This window comes from Phyllobates terribilis, unplaced genomic scaffold, assembly GCF_046119375.1.
Source record: "Phyllobates terribilis strain yellow unplaced genomic scaffold, ASM4611937v1 Scaffold_11__3_contigs__length_659146591, whole genome shotgun sequence".
Lineage (NCBI taxonomy): Eukaryota > Metazoa > Chordata > Amphibia > Anura > Dendrobatidae > Phyllobates > Phyllobates terribilis.
In genome coordinates, this window is record NW_027362771.1 from 588,102,933 (window position 1) to 588,124,689 (window position 21,757).

The window sequence follows — 21,757 nt, forward strand, 5'->3', positions numbered from 1 at the left end:
AGACTTCTTTTTGAGGTAAACTTGCACTTTTCTTCAGGCACGCAGTACCCGGTTGTTGTGGGCACGTAATCCTGCCGACTACGCCAAAGTTGACGCGCCCCCTGGGACATATTCCTTTTTGAGGGGAATACCCGGCACCGGATCAGATGGGGGGTTGTAGTTTCCGAGCGGCTGTGACCCGGCCCGTGCCCAGGGCATCAAGCTCAGTTGTATGTGGCAGTCCTACAGATGTTATAAGTTCTTAATGTCGACTACGCCACCCGTTGTGTTGCGGTCACTATGGCCGCCGCTGCAGCAGGGTCCGCTGAGGCTGATGGTGTAGGTGCAGCTCGTGATGGTATAACCCCCAACGGGTGGGGTATAGCCTCAGGGGGTCAGGTGCAGAGGATGGGGGTTGTGGTGGTGCAGCATAGGTGTTAAAGGAAGACAGAGTCGGGTTGTGCAGTTTAGGGTATTTACTCACTGCTGATGTTCCGGTCACTCCAGCTTCAAGTGACCACCCGAGCCGTGCTGCATCCACCAGGTCCTGGATCCAGCCAACCCCCAAGCGAGTCCGGAGCGTGACCCTGAGCTCTCCTTCTGTCCTTTCTCTGGCCGTCCCCACTAGTGATCCACCCAGGTCCAGCTCCCTCGGGCCTTCTGTTGGGTGACCCTTGGCCTTGGGTTCCCTGACCCTCCACGTGGTATGCCTTCGTGGTGGATGTGGTGGGTGGCCGTGGCAAACGCTGCCCACGGCCTCCGGTCTCTGGCTGGGGTGTGTTTTTGCCCCCACCAGCTTGGGTTCCGGTACCCTGATGCCGGCTCTTCACCCGTTGTTTGAATTTGGGGTCTTAGAGTCCTCTCTTCTGCTTCCCCCTCTGGGTCTCTCTTTCTCTGCTCCACTCTCTCTCTCTCTAGGGCTCTGCTCTGCTCCTCTTCCTGATTCTGACAGACTGACCCTGATCTCTGATGGTGCCCACCTTATATACACCCTCTATGTGTGAGCTCAGGTGACCAGCACCCAATGAGCTCCTATCTTTACCCAGGCTGCTCCCCCTATCTGCCCCTACACTACTTGGGATGTACCACCCCCCTCCCACTCCAGCCAGGAACAGACTCGGTCGTACCTGCACATTTCTAAGTGGGAGTACCGTCGGCCTGTTCCTCGGAAATGGGATGTGTGTAGTGCATGCAGCCTACCGAGCTCAGTCCCACACTCCATCCTTACCCGGGAGTGGAATATCACACCTCTGGGTTGAGGTGCAATACCCCTGTAGCAGCCGAATCCTCAGGGTGCTACACTAGAAGCCCAAATATTTTTTCAGAGCTAGATGCAGAAAAAAAATATTTTTAATTTGCAACCTGATGGAGGTCAGTATAGATGGACTAATAGACCAAGTCCCACACACTGCTAGAAGCCCAAATATTTTTTCAGAGCTAGATGCAGAAAAAAATTATTTTTAATTTGCAACCTGATGGAGGTCAGTATAGATGGACTAATAGACCAAGTCCCACACACCGCTAGAAGCCCAAATATTTTTTCAGAGCTAGATGCAGAAAAAAATTATATTCAATTTGCAACCTGCTGGAGGTCAGTATAGAAGGACTAATAGAACAAGTCCCACACACTGCTAGAAGCCCAAATATTTTTTCAGAGCTAAATGAAGAAAAAAATTATTTTTAATTTGCAACCTGATGGAGGTCAGTATAGATGGACTAATAGACCAAGTCCCACACACTGCTAGAAGCCCAAATATTTTTTCAGAGCTAGATGCAGAAAAAAATTATTTTTAATTTGCAACCTGATGGAGGTCAGTATAGATGGACTAATAGACCAAGTCCCACACACTGCTAGAAGCCCAAATATTTTTTCAGAGCTCGATGCAGAAATTTTTTTTATTCAATTTGCAACCTGATGGAGGTCAGTATAGATGGACTAATAGACCAAGTCCCACACACTGCTAGAAGCCCAAATATTTTTTCACAGCTAGATGCAGAAAAAAAATATTTTTAATTTGCAACCTGATGGAGGTCAGTATAGATGGACTAATAGACCAAGTCCCACACACTGCTAGAAGCCCAAATATTTTTTCAGAGCTAGATGCAGAAAAAAATTATTTTTAATTTGCAACCTGATGGAGGTCAGTATAGATGGACTAATAGACCAAGTCCCACACACCGCTAGAAGCCCAAATATTTTTTCAGAGCTAGATGCAGAAAAAAATTATATTCAATTTGCAACCTGATGGAGGTCAGTATAGATGGACTAATAGACCAAGTCCCACACACTGCTAGAAGCCCAAATATTTTTTCAGAGCTAGATGCAGAAAAAAATTATTTTTAATTTGCAACATGATGGAGGTCAGTATAGATGGACTAATAGACCAAGTCCCACACACTGCTAGAAGCCCAAATATTTTTTCAGAGCTCGATGCAGAAATTTTTTTTATTCAATTTGCAACCTGATGGAGGTCAGTATAGATGGACTAATAGACCAAGTCCCACACACTGCTAGAAGCCCAAATATTTTTTCACAGCTAGATGCAGAAAAAAAATATTTTTAATTTGCAACCTGATGGAGGTCAGTATAGATGGACTAATAGACCAAGTCCCACACACTGCTAGAAGCCCAAATATTTTTTCAGAGCTAGATGCAGAAAAAAATTATTTTTAATTTGCAACCTGATGGAGGTCAGTATAGATGGACTAATAGAACAAGTCCCACACGCTGCTAGAAGCCCAAATATTTTGTCAGAGATAAATGAAGAAAAAAATTATTTTTAATTTGCAACCTGATGGAGGTCAGTATAGATGGACTAATAGACCAAGTCCCACACACTGCTAGAAGCCTAAATATTTTTTCAGAGCTAGATGCAGAAAAAAATTATTTTTAATTTGCAACCTGATGGAGGTCAGTATAGATGGACTAATAGACCAAGTCCGACACACCGCTAGAAGCCCAAATATTTTTTCAGAGCTAGATGCAGAAAAAAATTATATTCAATTTGCAACCTGCTGGAGGTCAGTATAGAAGGACTAATAGAACAAGTCCCACACACTGCTAGAAGCCCAAATATTTTTTCAGAGCTAAATGAAGAAAAAAAATATTTTTAATTTGCAACCTGATGGAGGTCAGTATAGATGGACTAATAGACCAAGTCCCACACACTGCTAGAAGCCCAAATATTTTTTCAGAGCTAGATGCAGAAAAAAATTATTTTTATTTTGCAACCTGATGGAGGTCAGTATAGATGGACTAATAGAACAAGTCCCACACGCTGCTAGAAGCCCAAATATTTTTTCAGAGATAAATGAAGAAAAAAATTATTTTTAATTTGCAACCTGATGGAGGTCAGTATAGATGGACTAATAGACCAAGTCCCACACACTGCTAGAAGCCCAAATATTTTTTCAGAGCTAGATGCAGAAAAAAATTATTTTTAATTTGCAACCTGATGGAGGTCAGTATAGATGGACTAATAGACCAAGTCCCACACACCGGTAGAAGCCCAAATATTTTTTCAGAGCTAGATGCAGAAAATTTTTTTATTCAATTTGCAACCTGATGGAGGTCAGTATAGATGGACTAATAGACCAAGTCCCACACACTGCTAGAAGCCCAAATATTTTTTCAGAGCTAGATGCAGAAAAAAATTATTTTTAATTTGCAACCTGATGGAGGTCAGTATAGATGGACTAATAGACCAAGTCCCACACACTGCTAGAAGCCCAAATATTTTTTCAGAGGTAGATGCAGAAAAAAATTATTTTTAATTTGCAACCTGATGGAGGTCAGTATAGATGGACTAATAGACCAAGTCCCACACACCGCTAGAAGCCCAAATATTTTTTCAGAGCTAGATGCAGAAAATTTTTTTATTCAATTTGCAACCTGATGGAGGTCAGTATAGATGGACTAATAGACCAAGTCCCACACACTGCTAGAAGCCCAAATATTTTTTCAGAGCTAGATGCAGAAAAAAATTATTTTTAATTTGCAACCTGATGGAGGTCAGTATAGATGGACTAATAGACCAAGTCCCACACACCGCTAGAAGCCCAAATATTTTTTCAGAGCTAGATGCAGAAAAAAATTATATTCAATTTGCAACCTGCTGGAGGTCAGTATAGAAGGACTAATAGAACAAGTCCCACACACTGCTAGAAGCCCAAATATTTTTTCAGAGCTAAATGAAGAAAAAAATTATTTTTAATTTGCAACCTGATGGAGGTCAGTATAGATGGAATAATAGACCAAGTCCCACACACTGCTACAAGCCCAAATATTTTTTCAGAGCTAGATGCAGAAAAAAATTATTTTTAATTTGCAACCTGATGGAGGTCAGTATAGATGGACTAATAGAACAAGTCCCACACGCTGCTAGAAGCCCAAATATTTTTTCAGAGATAAATGAAGAAAAAAATTATTTTTAATTTGCAACCTGATGGAGGTCAGTATATATGGACTAATAGACCAAGTCCCACACACTGCTAGAAGCCCAAATATTTTTTCAGAGCTAGATGCAGAAAAAAATTATTTTTAATTTGCAACCTGATGGAGGTCAGTATAGATGGACTAATAGACCAAGTCCCACACACCGCTAGAAGCCCAAATATTTTTTCAGAGCTAGATGCAGAAAATTTTTTTATTCAATTTGCAACCTGATGGAGGTCAGTATAGATGGACTAATAGACCAAGTCCCACACACTGCTTGAAGCCCAAATATTTTTTCAGAGCTAGATGCAGAAAAAAATTATTTTTAATTTGCAACCTGATGGAGGTCAGTATAGATGGACTAATAGACCAAGTCCCACACACTGCTAGAAGCCCAAATATTTTTTCAGAGCTAGATGCAGAAAAAAATTATTTTTAATTTGCAACCTGATGGAGGTCAGTATAGATGGACTAATAGACCAAGTCCCACACACCGCTAGAAGCCCAAATATTTTTTCAGAGCTAGATGCAGAAAAAAATTATATTCAATTTGCAACCTGCTGGAGGTCAGTATAGAAGGACTAATAGAACAAGTCCCACACACTGCTAGAAGCCCAAATATTTTTTCAGAGCTAAATGAAGAAAAAAATTATTTTTAATTTGCAACCTGATGGAGGTCAGTATAGATGGACTAATAGACCAAGTCCCACACACTGCTAGAAGCCCAAATATTTTTTCAGAGCTAGATGCAGAAAAAAATTATTTTTAATTTGCAACCTGATGGAGGTCAGTATAGATGGACTAATAGACCAAGTCCCACGCACTGCTAGAAGCCCAAATATTTTTTCAGAGCTAGATGCAGAAATTTTTTTTATTCAATTTGCAACCTGATGGAGGTCAGTATAGATGGACTAATAGACCAAGTCCCACACACTGCTAGAAGCCCAAATATTTTTTCACAGCTAGATGCAGAAAAAAAATATTTTTAATTTGCAACCTGATGGAGGTCAGTATAGATGGACTAATAGACCAAGTCCCACACACTGCTAGAAGCCCAAATATTTTTTCAGAGCTAGATGCAGAAAAAAATTATTTTTAATTTGCAACCTGATGGAGGTCAGTATAGATGGACTAATAGACCAAGTCCCACACACTGCTAGAAGCCCAAATATTTTTTCAGAGCTAGATGCAGAAAAAAATTATTTTTAATTTGCAACCTGATGGAGGTCAGTATAGATGGACTAATAGAACAAGTCCCACACGCTGCTAGAAGCCCAAATATTTTTTCAGAGATAAATGAAGAAAAAAATTATTTTTAATTTGCAACCTGATGGAGGTCAGTATAGATGGACTAATAGACCAAGTCCCACACACTGCTAGAAGCCCAAATATTTTTTCAGAGCTAGATGCAGAAAAAAATTATTTTTAATTTGCAACCTGATGGAGGTCAGTATAGATGGACTAATAGACCAAGTCCCACACACCGCTAGAAGCCCAAATATTTTTTCAGAGCTAGATGCAGAAAAAAATTATATTCAATTTGCAACCTGCTGGAGGTCAGTATAGAAGGACTAATAGAACAAGTCCCACACACTGCTAGAAGCTCAAATATTTTTTCAGAGCTAAATGAAGAAAAAAATTATTTTTAATTTGCAACCTGATGGAGGTCAGTATAGATGGACTAATAGACCAAGTCCCACACACTGCTAGAAGCCCAAATATTTTTTCAGAGCTAGATGCAGAAAAAAATTATATTCAGTTTGCAACCTGATGGAGGTCAGTATAGATGGACTAATAGAATGATGCTATGCCCAAAAGATTTTACTTCACTAGGTGCAGGAAAAAAATTGGTATTCTATACACAGGTGGTATATCTTGCAACACAGATAGGCTACTCCACTGACTAACACACTCTGCAATAGGCCAAAAAGGATTAGCTTTGCTAGATTCAGCCAAATGCTGTGAAAAAAACTTGCACAGCACTGGCACAGACCTGCCTGGCAAAAACTGATAGGAACTGATGTAACCTAGTCCTGAAAAGGACTCCAATTACAATTAGTCTTTACTCCCACAATCTATCTATTTAAGAGCACAGACCTGCTTGATAAAAGTCGTAGGAAATGCTGTAACCTAGTCCTTAAAAGGACTGCAATCACAACTATTCCCTACTCCCAAGCTATCTGTATATTTGTGCGAAAATTGGCTTGAAATTAACAAGGTATAGCGCACACAGCAACAGCGGTGCCGTCTAACACGCAGCTGCAGCAGTGAGAAAATGGTGGCGACGGGGAAAATGGCTTGGTCTTATAGGGCAAGGACATGTGACATACACTGCCAATCACACATGCCCTTGCTTGTGTGAAAAAAAGCACTTCGCTCCGTGTGTGCGCTGCTGATAGGCTGACAGATTGCACCTCCCCACTGCAAATGCGGGAAAGAGAAAAAAAAATGGAGATCTTCATTGTTCCTGCAGAGATCCATCCCCTGCCCCTCCCCCCGCCCCGCTGTACACTCAAACTGCGTATTAGCATTAATTTTCATCATTACTGAGAAAAAATCCAGTTATGATTTTGGTGCACGAACAGTTATCGAACATAACCTCGAACAGCCGAATTTTTCTCAAATTGTTCGTGTTCGCCGACCGGCTCGAACACCGCCCAAAACAGCTCGAATTTGAGATTGGCGAACAGTTCGAGTAGAACAACGCTCATCTCTAATCCCTACCCAAAACAAAAGACAATCTAAAGAAGAAAGGTCCTGCACAAAAGTTAACCTACAGGAGAGAAGTGTCTGCTCGAGATGAGCAAATCTGCTGAAACTCGATTTCAGGTAATCGCTCTAATATGGCAGAAAAATGTGATCATCATCGAAGCTATTCGATGGAAATTGAATGTTTCTTGTTATGCTCCGGTTACTCTGCAGATCACAAAGCATAATAACTACATGCTGTAAAAAAATAATAATAAAAAATAAATTAATACTGTCTTGCCACTGCTGCTCGTCTCCGCTCTTCTGCTTACTCTAGTCCACATAATCCTTTTTTCATCTTTCTTTCACTAAATGCCAGAATTATTGGGGTTGACTAGATGCACTTCTAGACATTGCAGCACGTCTTAATATCACACATGACATCACAACATGCACCATAACCTCTCGCGTGACGCACAACGTACGCCATGACATCTGTGGTCCAGTTGTTGCTGTAAGCCCTGGTACTGAGTGAAGAAGATCAGAGGGTGACGGACTTTGGGAAATGTTGGAAAGTTGAGGCTGGAGTGAACAGAGTACCAGATGGTGGATGGCAGCACATGTGAGCAGCATGGTATTATTTTTTCACCTCTACAAGCTGACCACCATTTTACTGTATTGCAAAAACTTTGGATTCAAGAGAATTTAAAGTTTCTCTAAAATTCAAGAAGAATTCAATTCTCCTTGAATAAATTCACTTATATGTAATCTCTGCCAATAAGAACATACATTTTAGAAAAAAACATCCTATACCATAGGTTCTTATTTAGGTAATGTAATATTAATATAGTTGTATGAACCATTCACCCAGCCAGTATCTGAGCCAACATGGACTTAAATAAGACATTGATGTGACAAGGACAGCTACAGTAATTGTGGAGCTGTGATATCTTTGACCAGATTAGGTTATGATAGCCAAGCCATGGGATTATAAAATACAGTACTGTAGGTACAAATGTGTCCAACTTTCTTCATTTTGGTTAAATAGTCTATGTCTTTTCAAGAACGTTTTGTGTAAATCAATAGTACAAGCAAATATGAGAAACTTTGCAATACATATATTGTCAGATAAATTTTCTTCTTTCTCCAATTACGAGCCACTTCCTCTTCTCCTTGTTTCCTGAGCTCATCATCACCTATTCTGAGAAAAAAAATCATATCTCTTTTGGTCAAACCAAGATTTACTGCCAGCAGAGTGAGTTGTGGTAGAAGGGGTGAAGAGGTTGATACCCAGGCAAGGGAACACATATATATCACGCAGCAGCTTTCTTACACATGATCTAGTTTCTCCCAGAGTGGGATTCACATGTACACTGCACAGTACTGCTGAAAAATGTCCTCCCAGAGTGGGATTCACATCTACACTGCACAGTACTGCTGTAAAATGTCTTCCATGCTACTGCTTCTTCTGTCTGGATGCTACTACATAGGGAAATAAGAGCAATAATCCCTCTGTGCATTGTTACATAGCAGCTTCTCTCCAACCACTAGTTCAGACACAACTGAAAATTAGAGATATAGTCTAAAGAAGGGAAAACTTGTGTAAATTGCAGGATACAATAAAGATCATATAGTGTTATTTGTCATGTACACACCTCTGTGGGCTCCACAGCTCACTGGCCCCATATGCCGCTGACGCGCCCCATGGGCCGCGCATGTGTGGTGATACCCGGAACCGGACCCGTTGCGGATGCTGGGGGTTGTAGTCCTCGTGTGGCGGGGGACCCGGTTCCGTGGCTCAGGGTGGTCAACTCAAATGGCAGTCTATTGGTGATGTTAAAATGTCCGACTACGCCACCCGTGGATTGCGGTCAGGATGAACCGCCGCTGCAGAGCAGACCGCTGAGGCTGGTGTTATGGGTGCAGCAGAGTGTAGTACGACTCCCCACGGGAGGAGTGTAGCCCCAGGGCAGTGTGTACGGAGGATGGGGGTGATGGTATAGGAGTAGCAGTGACGACACAGGGTCAGGGATGCAGTTCAGTGTCTTTACTCACAGTTCTTATTATCCAAACCACTTCTGCAGGTAACTGCTGCCCACGTCGTACAGTGCTCACCAGGTGAGGGCCTCGGCCTACTCCCAGATAACTTTGGAGCTCTTCACAGGACCCCCGTTGTGTGTCCTTTCTCTGGCCTGTCATACGCCGCCAGTGACCTCGCTTCTGTCCGGCAGCCTCGGACCTTCTCTTGGTGAACTTGGCGCCAGTTTCCCTGACCCTATGTGGTGCCTTCCTAGCGGGTGTAGCGAGGGTCTGCGCCACGTGAAATGTCGCAGCCTCCGGTTTCTAGCTGAGGGTAGTTCCCCGCCTCCACTAGTTTCGGGGACCGGTCTCCCCCCTTTGGCCTGACTCTTCTACGCAGGTAGATTCGGGCGTGAGGTGGCGACTCACTGGTCCTCACCCCTGGGGTCCCTTCATTCCTTGTTCCTGGAGCCTCCTCTGCTCCTCTTCCTCCCTTCTCCTTCCTTCCGCTTCATCCAGGCTCCGGCCTCTCTCTTAGGCCTGCCTGCGGAGCAGAGCCCATGCAGAGGCTCTGCTCCCTGTCTTCTCCTCTCACTCTGAGCTGACTGACCTCCTCTTCCCTTGGGTCTCTCAGGCTAGGCCCGCCTCCTGGAGCAGAGCTCCACAGAGACCTGCTCCTGCAGTTCTCCCCTCTGACTGAACGCTGAACTAAGATGGTGCCCACCTTTTATACCTCCCTCTAGGTGCACACAGGAACTGCCCTCTCCCTCCTATGTACTACAGGGTTCCCCCTTCCTCGGTGTTCCCTCCTCCCACTCCAGCCAGGGACAGGGACTGTTGTGCTCTGCTTGGAGCATATCGGTCACCCTGCCCCCCGGAAATGTGGTGTAATGCATGCAGGTTTCAGGGTCCTGATCCACACTCCATCCTTACCTGGAAGTGAGATATCGCACATCTGGTTGAGATGCAATACCTCTATTGCAACCGAGCCCTCAGGGTGCTACACCACTACCTAATACTCACCTCATCACTCTTCGAATGCCTCACTGCTTCCTGTCTGCGCTCTGGTCCTCTTCCTTAAACTGCATCTTTGGCCTCGTTGTCCTACAAGGACTTCCAGCTGCATCAAGGTCTCAAGGGTGATGGCGTGTTGTAAGATCACAAAGTCTTAATGTCAAAACATGTGCAATGATCTTGTGATGAGCAATGACCTGTGAGTCCTGGAAATCAAGGCATATGGTGAAGAGGTCAGAGATGTGGCCAAAGACTGTGAAAAGAAGTTGGCTGGAGGGTGAGCAGAAGAGTGGCCAGAGAAGTGAGTGATTAGTTTAGTATTATTTTTTTTAACATTGTGCGTTCGTAACTATGGGTCATACATAAGTCAGGTGTTCGTAAGTCGGGAACTGTCTGCATTGTCTATGACTGTTGTAGGTCGTTGCCTAAGCAATGAACAGGAGAAGGACTGAAGATTGGTTTATTTTTTTTATAGGGTTTCTAGTATCTTTCGACATTCCACAAACCTTATAAAAAAGAAACTGCTTCTAATTAATGAAACTTCTTTCTATATGTTGGATATTAGGGGTGGTGCACTGACGATGTCTACATTTGTCTCTAACTCTTGCATTTTAGTCTACTATGATGCAGTTTGAAGCTCTTGCTCAATATCAGGTAGATGTACCAAGTTTTAAAGACTTGGACATGGATGTCTCTTTCAAGCTCCCTGGGAGAGCCCAAAGTACAACTATTCGTCTTAATCTGAATAATGCCCTGCTGGCTCGATCAGAACAGGTAAGAAACCAAAGATGCTGTTGAGTCAGTAGTGAATGAAGCTTTACTGGTGTTGTGTAAAAGAAAAACATACCGTAACAGGACTCTCATGACTTAATCTTTTTCTTTGCAGACAAATCAACTTGGAGACTTTGTAGTCAGTGCAAAAGGAAAGGGTCAAGGCACTTTAAGGGTAAGGAAAAAATAATTACTCCTCAATATTAAAATTGGAATAGCGAAAAGGAAAAGTCATGGACTTATGGAAATCACAGGATTAGTAGACTTGTTAAAGATATGCGAATGGAAATAACATCTCAATAAGTGAATGTATTTCTGCACATGATGCTCATTCTCAATACTAAATAAATCTAGATGTTTGGTAGTTTTGTTACCACTTTTTTACTATTTACATATCATTAACATGTCTATCCATCTTGTGAGTTTTAGAACGCCAAGACTTCTCCTTCTTGGTGCTGCAATTTCAATGTTAATAAGAGTATTATGTTAAAAAAAGTTATACTTTTTAGATTACCCATTTCCATGTGCCTTAGAGAGGTCACACAGTCAGGGTCCCAATTTACAAGTTTGCTCTCTTCTATTCATTTCACAGACATCCATTACATTGGAACCTGAATATGGCTAAGGACATATGCGCCCAAGAGTGTGCACAGTCAGGATGGATGTCGAGGCATCCATGCACCATAGTGAACCACTGTAAAGAAATATATACCCCATGGTTCACATTCTATTTAATGGCCCTTTGTATACAAAAGCATAGTCTGCTTTGCTTTCTAGTATAGTTAGACAAACGGTATGCAGTTACACACCGATTAGATGGAGGTCGAAAGAACATACTGACTCCATTTGGTGAAAGATCACCTACGTGACATTACAGTATATATCTGGAAAATCTCTCAGTACTCTAGATGCCAAGACTCAGTCTGTCACTAGCCTGATTCTCAATTTTCCCGGCAGTATATTAATCTTTTGACGTCAGTGTCTGGTAATTTAAATTCCTTCAACCTTTTATGTTGTTCACCATTGACTATGAAAAGTAGAACAACAGTACACAACATATATGAGAGATTATAATTTTGGTTTTGTGAACAGAAGGAAGATGGACTTTAAATTAAGGGCCCCCATACACATGGGATAGCTGTCAGCCGAGAGCCTATTTGGCCATTAGGTATCTCTACACATCTACAAGGGGTAAAGGTAGCTTACAGATAAAGGCAGTATACATCATATATACAAATTCATATTCATATTGTCAATATTGTCAACTGCCCACCTAGGACTCTCAGGGTGAACAGATCATCATATATAACAGGAAAGGTAGGGGGGAGGCCATGGGCCAAATGACAGATCCAAGAAGTCCATAATTATAAATACTGAAAAAAACGTTATTACATTAAAAAGCATACAGGTGCAGTGAAATATGGAAAACAAGAGCGCAACACAGGGCAAAATATGCATATATAGACACTAGCACTAACCTATCACAGTTGTAAATGTCTGCTAGTATATATATTTATATATAGAGAGTAGCTTAAGAAATAGTAATATGGCTGCAGGGTCAATATCGCAGGCTAGAAACAAATCATTATTACAAAAGTGAAGTAATATAACACATTAACTATAGTTATTACCTGCGATAGATATCAGCCACCTTAGAGTCACCACACTGTGCGCGTGTACCCCGACGCGCGTTTTGGCATTAAGGGGCATCTACAAGGGGATAGTGGAGAAAGCTACTGCCAGACAACTGTAGCAGCGGCTTATCTCCCGAAGACCAAACATGTCAGGCATTAAAATTCAAACTTCCTTACCATTATCTCCGCATCATCATCTGTCAGTGGAGGGTCAGGAGACCCCCATATATATTAGAATGTCATTTGATCCTGCCAACATTGTTGAGTTTACCCAACCATAGTCTACTGTGTATAGAGGCCTTATCACTGACAGGTCATTTAGATAGACTACAGGAACTAATCAAGAAGCTACTCTACATAACATTATGATTAATATTGCAATTAATTGTATAGTTTTTATATTGTGAATAGTTATGATGATTATTAAGTGATTATGATGAATTTTTATACATTTTTTACCTTTAGGTATTATCAGTTTATCATGCTCTTGAGACAGAGAAAGATAAGAAATGCAACAATTTTGATCTATCAGTGGTCATAAAGGAAGAACCTAATGGTAAGATTACTGTTAACCTATTATTCTTATTATTCTCCTCTTAAAGAGGACCTGTCAGATGCTCAAAAAATTGAGTTGAATATCTTGCAAAAATTCCTGATCTGCACTGATACTGATTTTTTTTCCCTCTTATGCGCTGGGTTAGTTAATGGCAGAGATATTCACATTTGTTGCTTTTGGAGCTCAGTATGTGAAATCTCTGCTTGCAATCCAACTTGGCATTTCTTCAGAGCCTTCTCTTGGGGTATGCGCTTTCACTCCTCCCTCCCAGAGGCTGCCAATTACAGCTTGGCAGCTTATCTAACAGTTTATTAATCTCAAACACTGCTGAGCTATGACTGGCAGCATCTGGGAGGGAGAAGTGTACAACCCCCCCTAGAGAAAAGTATCTGTAGATACACCCAGGGCTGCAAGCAGAGATTTCATATATAGCACTCCAAAGTCAATATTTCTGCAATGGTGCACCACAGGGCAAAAAAGAAAAATAGTTTCAGAATCAGGAGATCGCTGCAATTTTTAAAAGATATTTATCTCTTATATTTATTTTTTTCAACAAGTTACAGGTCCTTTTTAGGTTTTATTTATCTTGTGATTATTTTGTGATCAAACTAGAGATGAGCGAATATGATGAAATTTGCAAAACCACCCAGATTTTTCAGGGAAATTCGATTCTAAGCAAATTTTATTCTCTGTGAATTGAATGTTCTCAATTATGATTTGGGGTCATATTAAAAGATGTAGAAAAAAGAAAAAAAACCTTATACTTACATCACTGTTCACCTCTCCGGTAGCCCATACTGCTCATACTGACCTAACCTCTCCGGAAGCCCATACTGCTCATACTGACCTAACCTCTCCGGAAGCCCATACTGCTCATACTGACCTAACCTCTCCGGAAACCCATACTGCTCATACTGACCTACCCTCTCCGGAAGCCCATACTGCTCATACAGACCTAACCTCTCCGGAAGCCCATACTGCTTATACTGACCTAACCTCTCCAGAAGCCCATACTGCTCATACTGATCTAACCTCTCCGGAAGCCCATACTGCTTATACTGACCTAACCTCTCCAGAAGCCCATACTGCTCATACTGACCTAACCTCTCCGGAAGCCCATACTGCTCATACTGACCTAACCTCTCCGGAAGCCCATACTGCTCATACTGACCTAACCTCTCTGGAAGCCCATACTGCTGAAAACATACTGACCTAACTTCACACCTTTCCAGCCAGAGTTGTCCTCTTAAAGTGGTGATTTCCATAGGTTTCACTGTTCTTAGTTTAAGAACCATTCACTAGGCTAAGAAAAATAAAAGAAACAAAAATATTTTTTTTTTCCTTTTCTAGGAAAGGTTTGACTGTATTATGCAGTCTCGCCAAGTAGCACCTAATGTTTGCATTAAGGGGAAGCTATAAACAGAAAATTATCTTTTGTTAAATCCTGTAATGACCAGGGAATTACATTACATTTTTTCCATGCCTTTTTCCAAAAAGCATAACATTTTTTATTTTTCCGTAGGCGTTAACATAGTCAATAAAATCCTTTTTTGCAGGACAAATTGTAGTTTTGAATGACACCATTCATTTTGTCATAGAATGTACTGAAAAACAGGAAAAATAATCTAAGTTGGATGAAATGGTGAAAATAATGCAATATCTGTGTCTATATTTAAAATTAAATACAATTTTTTAAAATCTTTACATTGACCAATAAGCCCAAAAATTGCCTTTCACTGTCTGCTCTTTCCAGCAGCCAAAGGGAAATTGGCAGCAATAGACAGTGTATTTCTAGTAACTAAACTGACATCTACTATGTATGATAAATATTAAGTGAAATCATGTGAAATGTAAATTATGCTACAATTTTCCACAGTTAAGAGACCAGAAGGGGCCAAGTCCACAGTTTCCATGGAAATTTGTACCAAGTAAGTAACTTAATTTTTTAATATTGCTAATGTGAACTTGGGAAAATTACAGAGACAGGAAGTCTAATTCTGGTCTTTCAACTCAATACTCCACAATAACCAAGGATTCAGCTTCGGATCTTTTCCTTTTTGGCAGATGGTTCAGTGATGGTGGAGGATATGCATAGGTGGTGCCTGAGCTTTTCTTTCTAACTCTTCAAAAAAGTGGAGACCAAATGTTATCAACTGCCCACTTTCATTTTTGCGATACAGTTTTACGTTACAAATGACTTTCTAATAAATAAGTGTAATTTTGAATATTAAGAATGGGTGAATTGATTCTTAATAGTGATGAGCGAATATGTTCTGTTAACTCTTTCAGGGAGCATGCTCGGGCAAATATCTAGTATCTTCAGCGTGCTCGGTGTTATGTTTGAATCACTCCCGTGTGCATGATTTGTGAATGTTTGACAGCTTTAATACATGTGAGGAATGCCGGTTTCTTTGGCATTCCTCACATATATTAAAGCTGTAAAACAGTCACAAATCATACACACGGGAGTGATTCAAACATAACACCGAGCACGCTGAAGATACTCGGTGTTCACCTGAGCATGTTCGTAAATCTCGAGTAACAAGCATGCTCGCTCATCACTAATTTTTAACAAATTTAATGAATTAATCCAAATTGTTTAAAATTGATCTACCAAATCCAATTTTTTTACAATTGATCTACCAAATACAATTTTTTATGGTTATTTTGATGGATTCATAAGGAGTTAGATAAAAAAATCATACTCACATGCTGTAGCTCCTCATCTGTTCTTGTCTATGCAAGCCTCGGTTCTTCTCTGGCCTCCTAAGGCACTCAATTCACTCCTGCTCCTGTTTCCTCTTCATTCCTTGTTGGTGCTTCTGGCGCTGGCCGGACTTTGAGGTATGTTCTGACCTCATAACATAGTGATGTACAGTACAGACCAAAAGTTTGGACACACCTTCTCATTTAAAGATTTTTCTGTATTTTCATGACTATGAAAATTGTACATTCACACTGAAGACATCAAAACTATAAAATAACACATGTGGAATTATATACTTAACAAAAAAGTGTGAAACAACTGAAAATATGTCTTATATTCTAGGTTCTTCAAAGTAGCCACCTTTTGCTTTGATGACTGCTTTGCACACTCTTGGCATTCTCTTGTTGAGCTTCAAGAGGTAGTCACCGGAAATGGTCTTCCAACAATCTTGAAGGAGTTCCCAGAGATGCTTAGAACTTGTTGGCCCTTTTGCCTTCACTCTGTGGTCCAGCTCACCCCAAACCATCTCGATTGGGTTCAGGTCTGGTGACTGTGGAGGCCAGGTCATCTGGCGTAGCACCCCATCACTCTCCTTCTTGGTCAAATAGCCCTTACACAGTCTGAAGGTGTGTTTGGGGTCATTGTCCTGCTGAAAAATAAATGATGGTCCAACTAAACGCAAATCAGATGGAATAGCATGCCGCTGCTAGATGCTGTGGTAGCCATGCTGGTTCAGTATGCCTTCAATTTTGAATAAATCCCCAACAGTGTCACCAGCAAAGCACCCCCACACCATCACACCTCCTCCTCCATGATTCACAGTGGGAACCAGGCAAGTAGAGTCCATCCGTTCACCTTTTCTGTGTCGCACAAAGACACGGTGGTTGGAAACAAAGCTCTCAAATTTGGACTTATCAGACCAAAGCACAGATTTCCACTGGTCTAATCTCCATTCTTTGTGTTCTTTAGCCCAAACAAGTCTCTTCTGCTTGTTGCCTGTCCTTAGCAGTGGTTTCCTAGCAGCTATTTTACCATGAAGGCCTGCTACACAAAGTCTCCTCTTAAGTTGTTGAAGAGATGTGTCTGCTGCTGGTCTCTAATCTGAGCTGCTGGTAACCTGCCATTTCTGAGGCTGGTGAATTGGATAAACTTATCCTCAGAAGCAGAGATGAATCTTGGTCTTCCTTTCCTGGGGCGGTCTTCATGTGAGCCAGTTTCTTTGTAGTGCTTGATCGTTTTTGCAACTGCACTTGGGGACACTTTCAACGTTTTCCCAATTTTTCGGACTGAATGACCTTCATTTCTTAAAGTAATGATGGCCACTCATTTTTCTTAACTTAGCTGCTTTTTTCTTGCCATAATACAAATTCTAACTGTCTATTTAGTAAGATTATCAGCTGTGTATCCACCAGACTTCTGCACAACACAACTGATGGTCCCAACCCCATTTATAAGGCAAGAAATCCCACTTATTAAACCAGACAGGGCACACCGGTGAAGTGAAAACTATTTCTGGTGACTACCTCTTGAAGCTCATCAAGAAAATGCCAAGAGTGTGCAAAGCAGTCATCAAAGCAAAAGGTGGCTACTTTGAAGAACCTAGAATATAAGACATATTTTCAGTTGTTTCACACTTTTTTGTTAAGTATATAATTCCACATGTGTTAATTCATAGTTTTGGTGCCTTCAGTGTGAATGTACAATTTTCAGTCATGAAAATACAGAAAAATCTTTAAATGAGAAGGTGTGTCCAAACTTTTGGTCTGTACTGTACATTTGATCGGTGGGATGACATACACTCTGACATCATTATACCACAATGTGCATCGAGGTCTAGATGGTGACAGAGACGTCAGTGAAGAGTGAAGAGGAGACTAATCCCGGTGGAGCGAATATGTTTGGTACCTTAGGTCGGGGAACCTTACATCATAGTAGCAAACATAAGAAAATAATTTTGGTGAGTCCCAAAAATAATTAAAATCCTCAATTTATTACAAAATAATTTAAAAGATCATACAGGTTGGGAATACATCTCAACGCGTTTCTGGCAAAAAGCCCTTATTCAATGAGCTATTCTTCCTCTCAGTGAATAGGGGCTTTTGCCAGAAACGCGTTGAGATGTATACCCAACCTGTATGATCTTTTAAATTATTTTGTAATAAATGGAGGATTTTAATTATTTTTGGGACTCACCAAAATTATTTTCTTATGTGAAGCCGTAAGTCTTGTCTCCGTACTGGTTGAAGACCCAGAACATTGCAAGACGGACTGAGTCATATAAATAGGACATGGTGAGGCTGCATTTTTATTTACCTTATAGTAACAAACATATTAAACCAATTTCTTTATGTTGCTTTTGAAGACCAATTACAAACTGCAGACTGACACTTATAGCCCACACGTTACGCACAATCTGTGGTGGCACTGTGGGAAGCATCTGGTGCCAGAATCACCCATAGATTACTATTAACCTTTGGAATTTTAAGAAAACATTTCTCTGGATTTGTCACTTAACATGAGCACTCACTTCTTGGGCCCTTTATTCCAAAGATTTCCCTGGAAATAAAGAAGAACATTATCCCAACTGGGTGTATATCACAGAACTTCTCTGTGGGCGCCGCCATGTTTTGATTGTCCAAAATCAGACGAGAAGAAGGAAACATTCACAAAAAAGTGCTGTGGTATTCGCCCAGTTGGTTGAAGGGAAAGTTTCTAAGGAGTAAAACTTTGGAAGCTAAGGGCACAGACAAATTGGAGAAACTGTTCCAGAATCAGAAGAACAGCAGCAATTGAAGGAAGTACTCAGATTAATTTAAACAATATTGTTTTCAAAGTTTTTTTTTTTATTTGCTATTGTCTAAAAAGAATACAGCTTTGCAATTATGCAAATCATAAGAACGATCTTCAATGGAAAAAAAAAATCATTTGTATTCTGAAAAATATCCTTTTAATTATATTGTTTCCTCATTGAGAAAAAAATTCAACTTGTTGGATTGGAGAAATGGATTTACATCTTTAAGAGAATACATATTTACTTTTGTGTTGTTCTGATAACTATAGACTAAACATTGAACCTGTTCTTTACTTTTGCAGATTCCTTAAGAACCAAGATGCCACCATGACCATCCTTGAGATTTCCATGATGACTGGCTATGCTCCAGATACCAATGAGCTTAACAAGGTGAGTTACAATTGAGGTTGAAATGAAAATCAAAAGATTTTCTTTCTTGCCCTTTTAAAAATTGACCAATCTCATCTTAAAAGTAAATTCAGCAATAAAAAAGACATACAGTATGTGTCTAATTACAAAAAAGCTAAGAAAATTCAGGGATCTCTAATAATGTTTGTACCCTTACAACAATGCAAATGGAACCAGACAAAGATACATATTGTTAATTATCAATTATACAGAATAATACCAGAATAAAAGTTGTTTATGTTGTGGCTACAAAAAGTTTGAATAATGTATAGAAACAAACTTTAAAGGTATCTTAAAAAAATGACTTTATTCATTATCCAACATCTGAAATTTGCTAAGACCGATAGCTCAAACTAGACTTGATCGGATTTGACAAAATTCTAATTCTAGGGATCTTACTGGGAAGTACAACTCACAGAAAAGTTATTCTCCATGAATTTAATTCTGACCTGAAAGCACAATAAACATAAGATGCAAATATTGAAGAAAGTATATTGAAGAAAGTACTCTCATAATCTTAACTCCCCACTCTGGCCACTGTCCAGTTCTCCTCGGCTGTGTTGTGTTGTATATCCAGCCTGCTGTTCACTCTAGGCTGGGGCTTCTGGTCAATAGAGTTAATTGTGCATGCACAGTGACCTACAGGGCTTGCATGCTTAGAAGATCGATATTGTGCAAGCCTAGATTGGTTCACCAGGGTCTTCTCTACTGATATCTTGATAGTATCAAGCCATCAGTTTGCTGGTCTTCCTCTTCACCTTGTTTCTTCTATTCTTCCGCCCATGATGTCCTTGTCCAGTGATTGCTATTTTCGTATGATGTGTCCAAAGTAGTCAAGTCGTAGCTTGCTTTGAGTGACATGTCTGGATTGATTTTTTTCCAAAATTGATTTTTTTTTTTCTACTTGCCATCCATGGTACTGATAACCTCCTTTTCCAGCACCATATTTCACAGGGTGTTGATTCTTCATCTGCCTTGCTTCTTTATCGTTCAGGTTTCGCTTCCATATGTTACCACAGAAAAGACCAGACTATGTATGAGCCATGTCTTCATCACCAATGAAACGTTACTTGATTTGAAGATATTGTCCAGTGACTTTCACTGTTGATTTGCACATACCTATTCTACTAGCTGACCGACTACCATTTAGAACCTAATTAACTCCATCCCGACACAGCCAATTTTTGTTTTTGCAGTTTTATTTTTGTCTTCCCTTCTTTCAAAAGCCATAACTTTTATTTTTCAGCAGTCTACATAGACGTGTTTCTTGTGGGATGAGTTGTAATTTTGAACAATATCATTAATTTTACCATAAAATATATCTGAAAAGGGAATACATTTCAAGTGGGGTGAATTTATAAAAAACCCACAATTACAACATTGTTTTTCAGTTTTGTTTTTGTGATGTACATTGAGTGGTAAAAATTATCTGATATCATGATTTTCCAAGTCTATACAATTACAGTGATACCAAACTTATCCAGTTTTTTTTTGTTTATTATTTAAGCAGCGAAAAAAATTTAGACATTTGTAAAAAAAAAATGTTTTTGTTTGTGTCAACAAGTAATTTTTTTAACTTAACCATCAATCGAGCTGTGTGAGAGCTTGTTTTTTGCTGGTCAAGCTAATATTTTATTGATTCCTTTTTGGGATAAATACAGCATTTGGATCGCTTCTTGTTGATTTTTTTTGTGTAGTGTCGTGACCAAAAAAAACAGCAATTTTGGTGTCATGATTATTCTAATATGATTTTTTTTACTTTTAATTTTAGTCCCCTTAGGGAACTTTAACCTGAGATCATCTGAATGCTTGTACTATAAGCAGCAAAAATCACAGCTTTTGAAGCCCAGTCAAAGGCTGAGCTTCAATGGGGCACCGTAATGGCAGACATTAGGGTCTTCAGCAGATGCTTTTATACCAGAGCAACCCATCAGCACTCCTCAATTGTGTCACAGGGGCTGGTGGGTTTGGGGAACCACTCCCACCCCCCCCCCCAGATCTCGCACTTTAAGTTCTGCGGACAGAGCTCAGCTCCACCTTTTAGAGACAGATCCTGATCTTATATCTCTGCCATTATCTGCAGCATATGAGGTGGTCTCAGCCTTTGAGTCTGCTCCACAAATCCACTCCCAATTTGCACCATATGTGCTCAGCGGAAGTTGGAAAGAGCTTAATATCAGGTTCTCTGGGCGTGTAATGTTGATTACCTATCTTTGAAATCCTTGGGATAAGTCCTTAATATCAGATTAATCGGAGTCCCACCGTAGGCAAACGGACCAATCACTTATTCCATTCAATGCGTAGTAGGCGTAGCTGATATATCAAATTGGAGCTGATCTAATGTGATATCTGTGATATTTATGACTTATCCTTAGAACAGTTCATCAATATCATGTCAGATAACCCTTTTATATAAGAATTTTACATTAGGAGCTTATTTGATCATTATATCACATACATGGGTGCATCTCTACTTCTGTCTGTTGTTATTTTTGGATTTTTTTTGTGTTCAGATTTTTAAAAGGTAAATGCATCTTCTATTTACAGCTTAAAAAAGGAGTGGACAGATACATCTCCAACTTTGAGATCAACAAAGGAGCATTTGATAAAGGAACATTGATCTTGTACATTGATCGGGTAAGAAGTTGCTTCTTTTTGCATAGACGGGTTGGGCTAGCCTTTTTTTTTAAATTAATGGATTTTTCAAAAACTCTTAATGGTATGGGGGGGGGTAAGAGTGACCATGAGCATTCTA

General features: G+C 40.3%; 1 protein-coding gene across 1 annotated transcript in view; it reads left to right on the forward strand.

The window, feature by feature from the left end:
- Positions 1 to 21,757, forward strand: part of LOC141167052 (complement C3-like) — a 139,690-nt gene that overhangs the window by 107,671 nt on the left and 10,262 nt on the right. The window contains exons 30-35 of the mRNA XM_073654378.1: positions 10,751 to 10,909; positions 11,022 to 11,081; positions 13,006 to 13,096; positions 14,973 to 15,024; positions 18,897 to 18,984; positions 21,550 to 21,639. Coding sequence (XP_073510479.1) covers positions 10,751 to 10,909; positions 11,022 to 11,081; positions 13,006 to 13,096; positions 14,973 to 15,024; positions 18,897 to 18,984; positions 21,550 to 21,639 — 540 coding nt within the window. The remainder of the gene's footprint in view (positions 1 to 10,750; positions 10,910 to 11,021; positions 11,082 to 13,005; positions 13,097 to 14,972; positions 15,025 to 18,896; positions 18,985 to 21,549; positions 21,640 to 21,757) is intronic.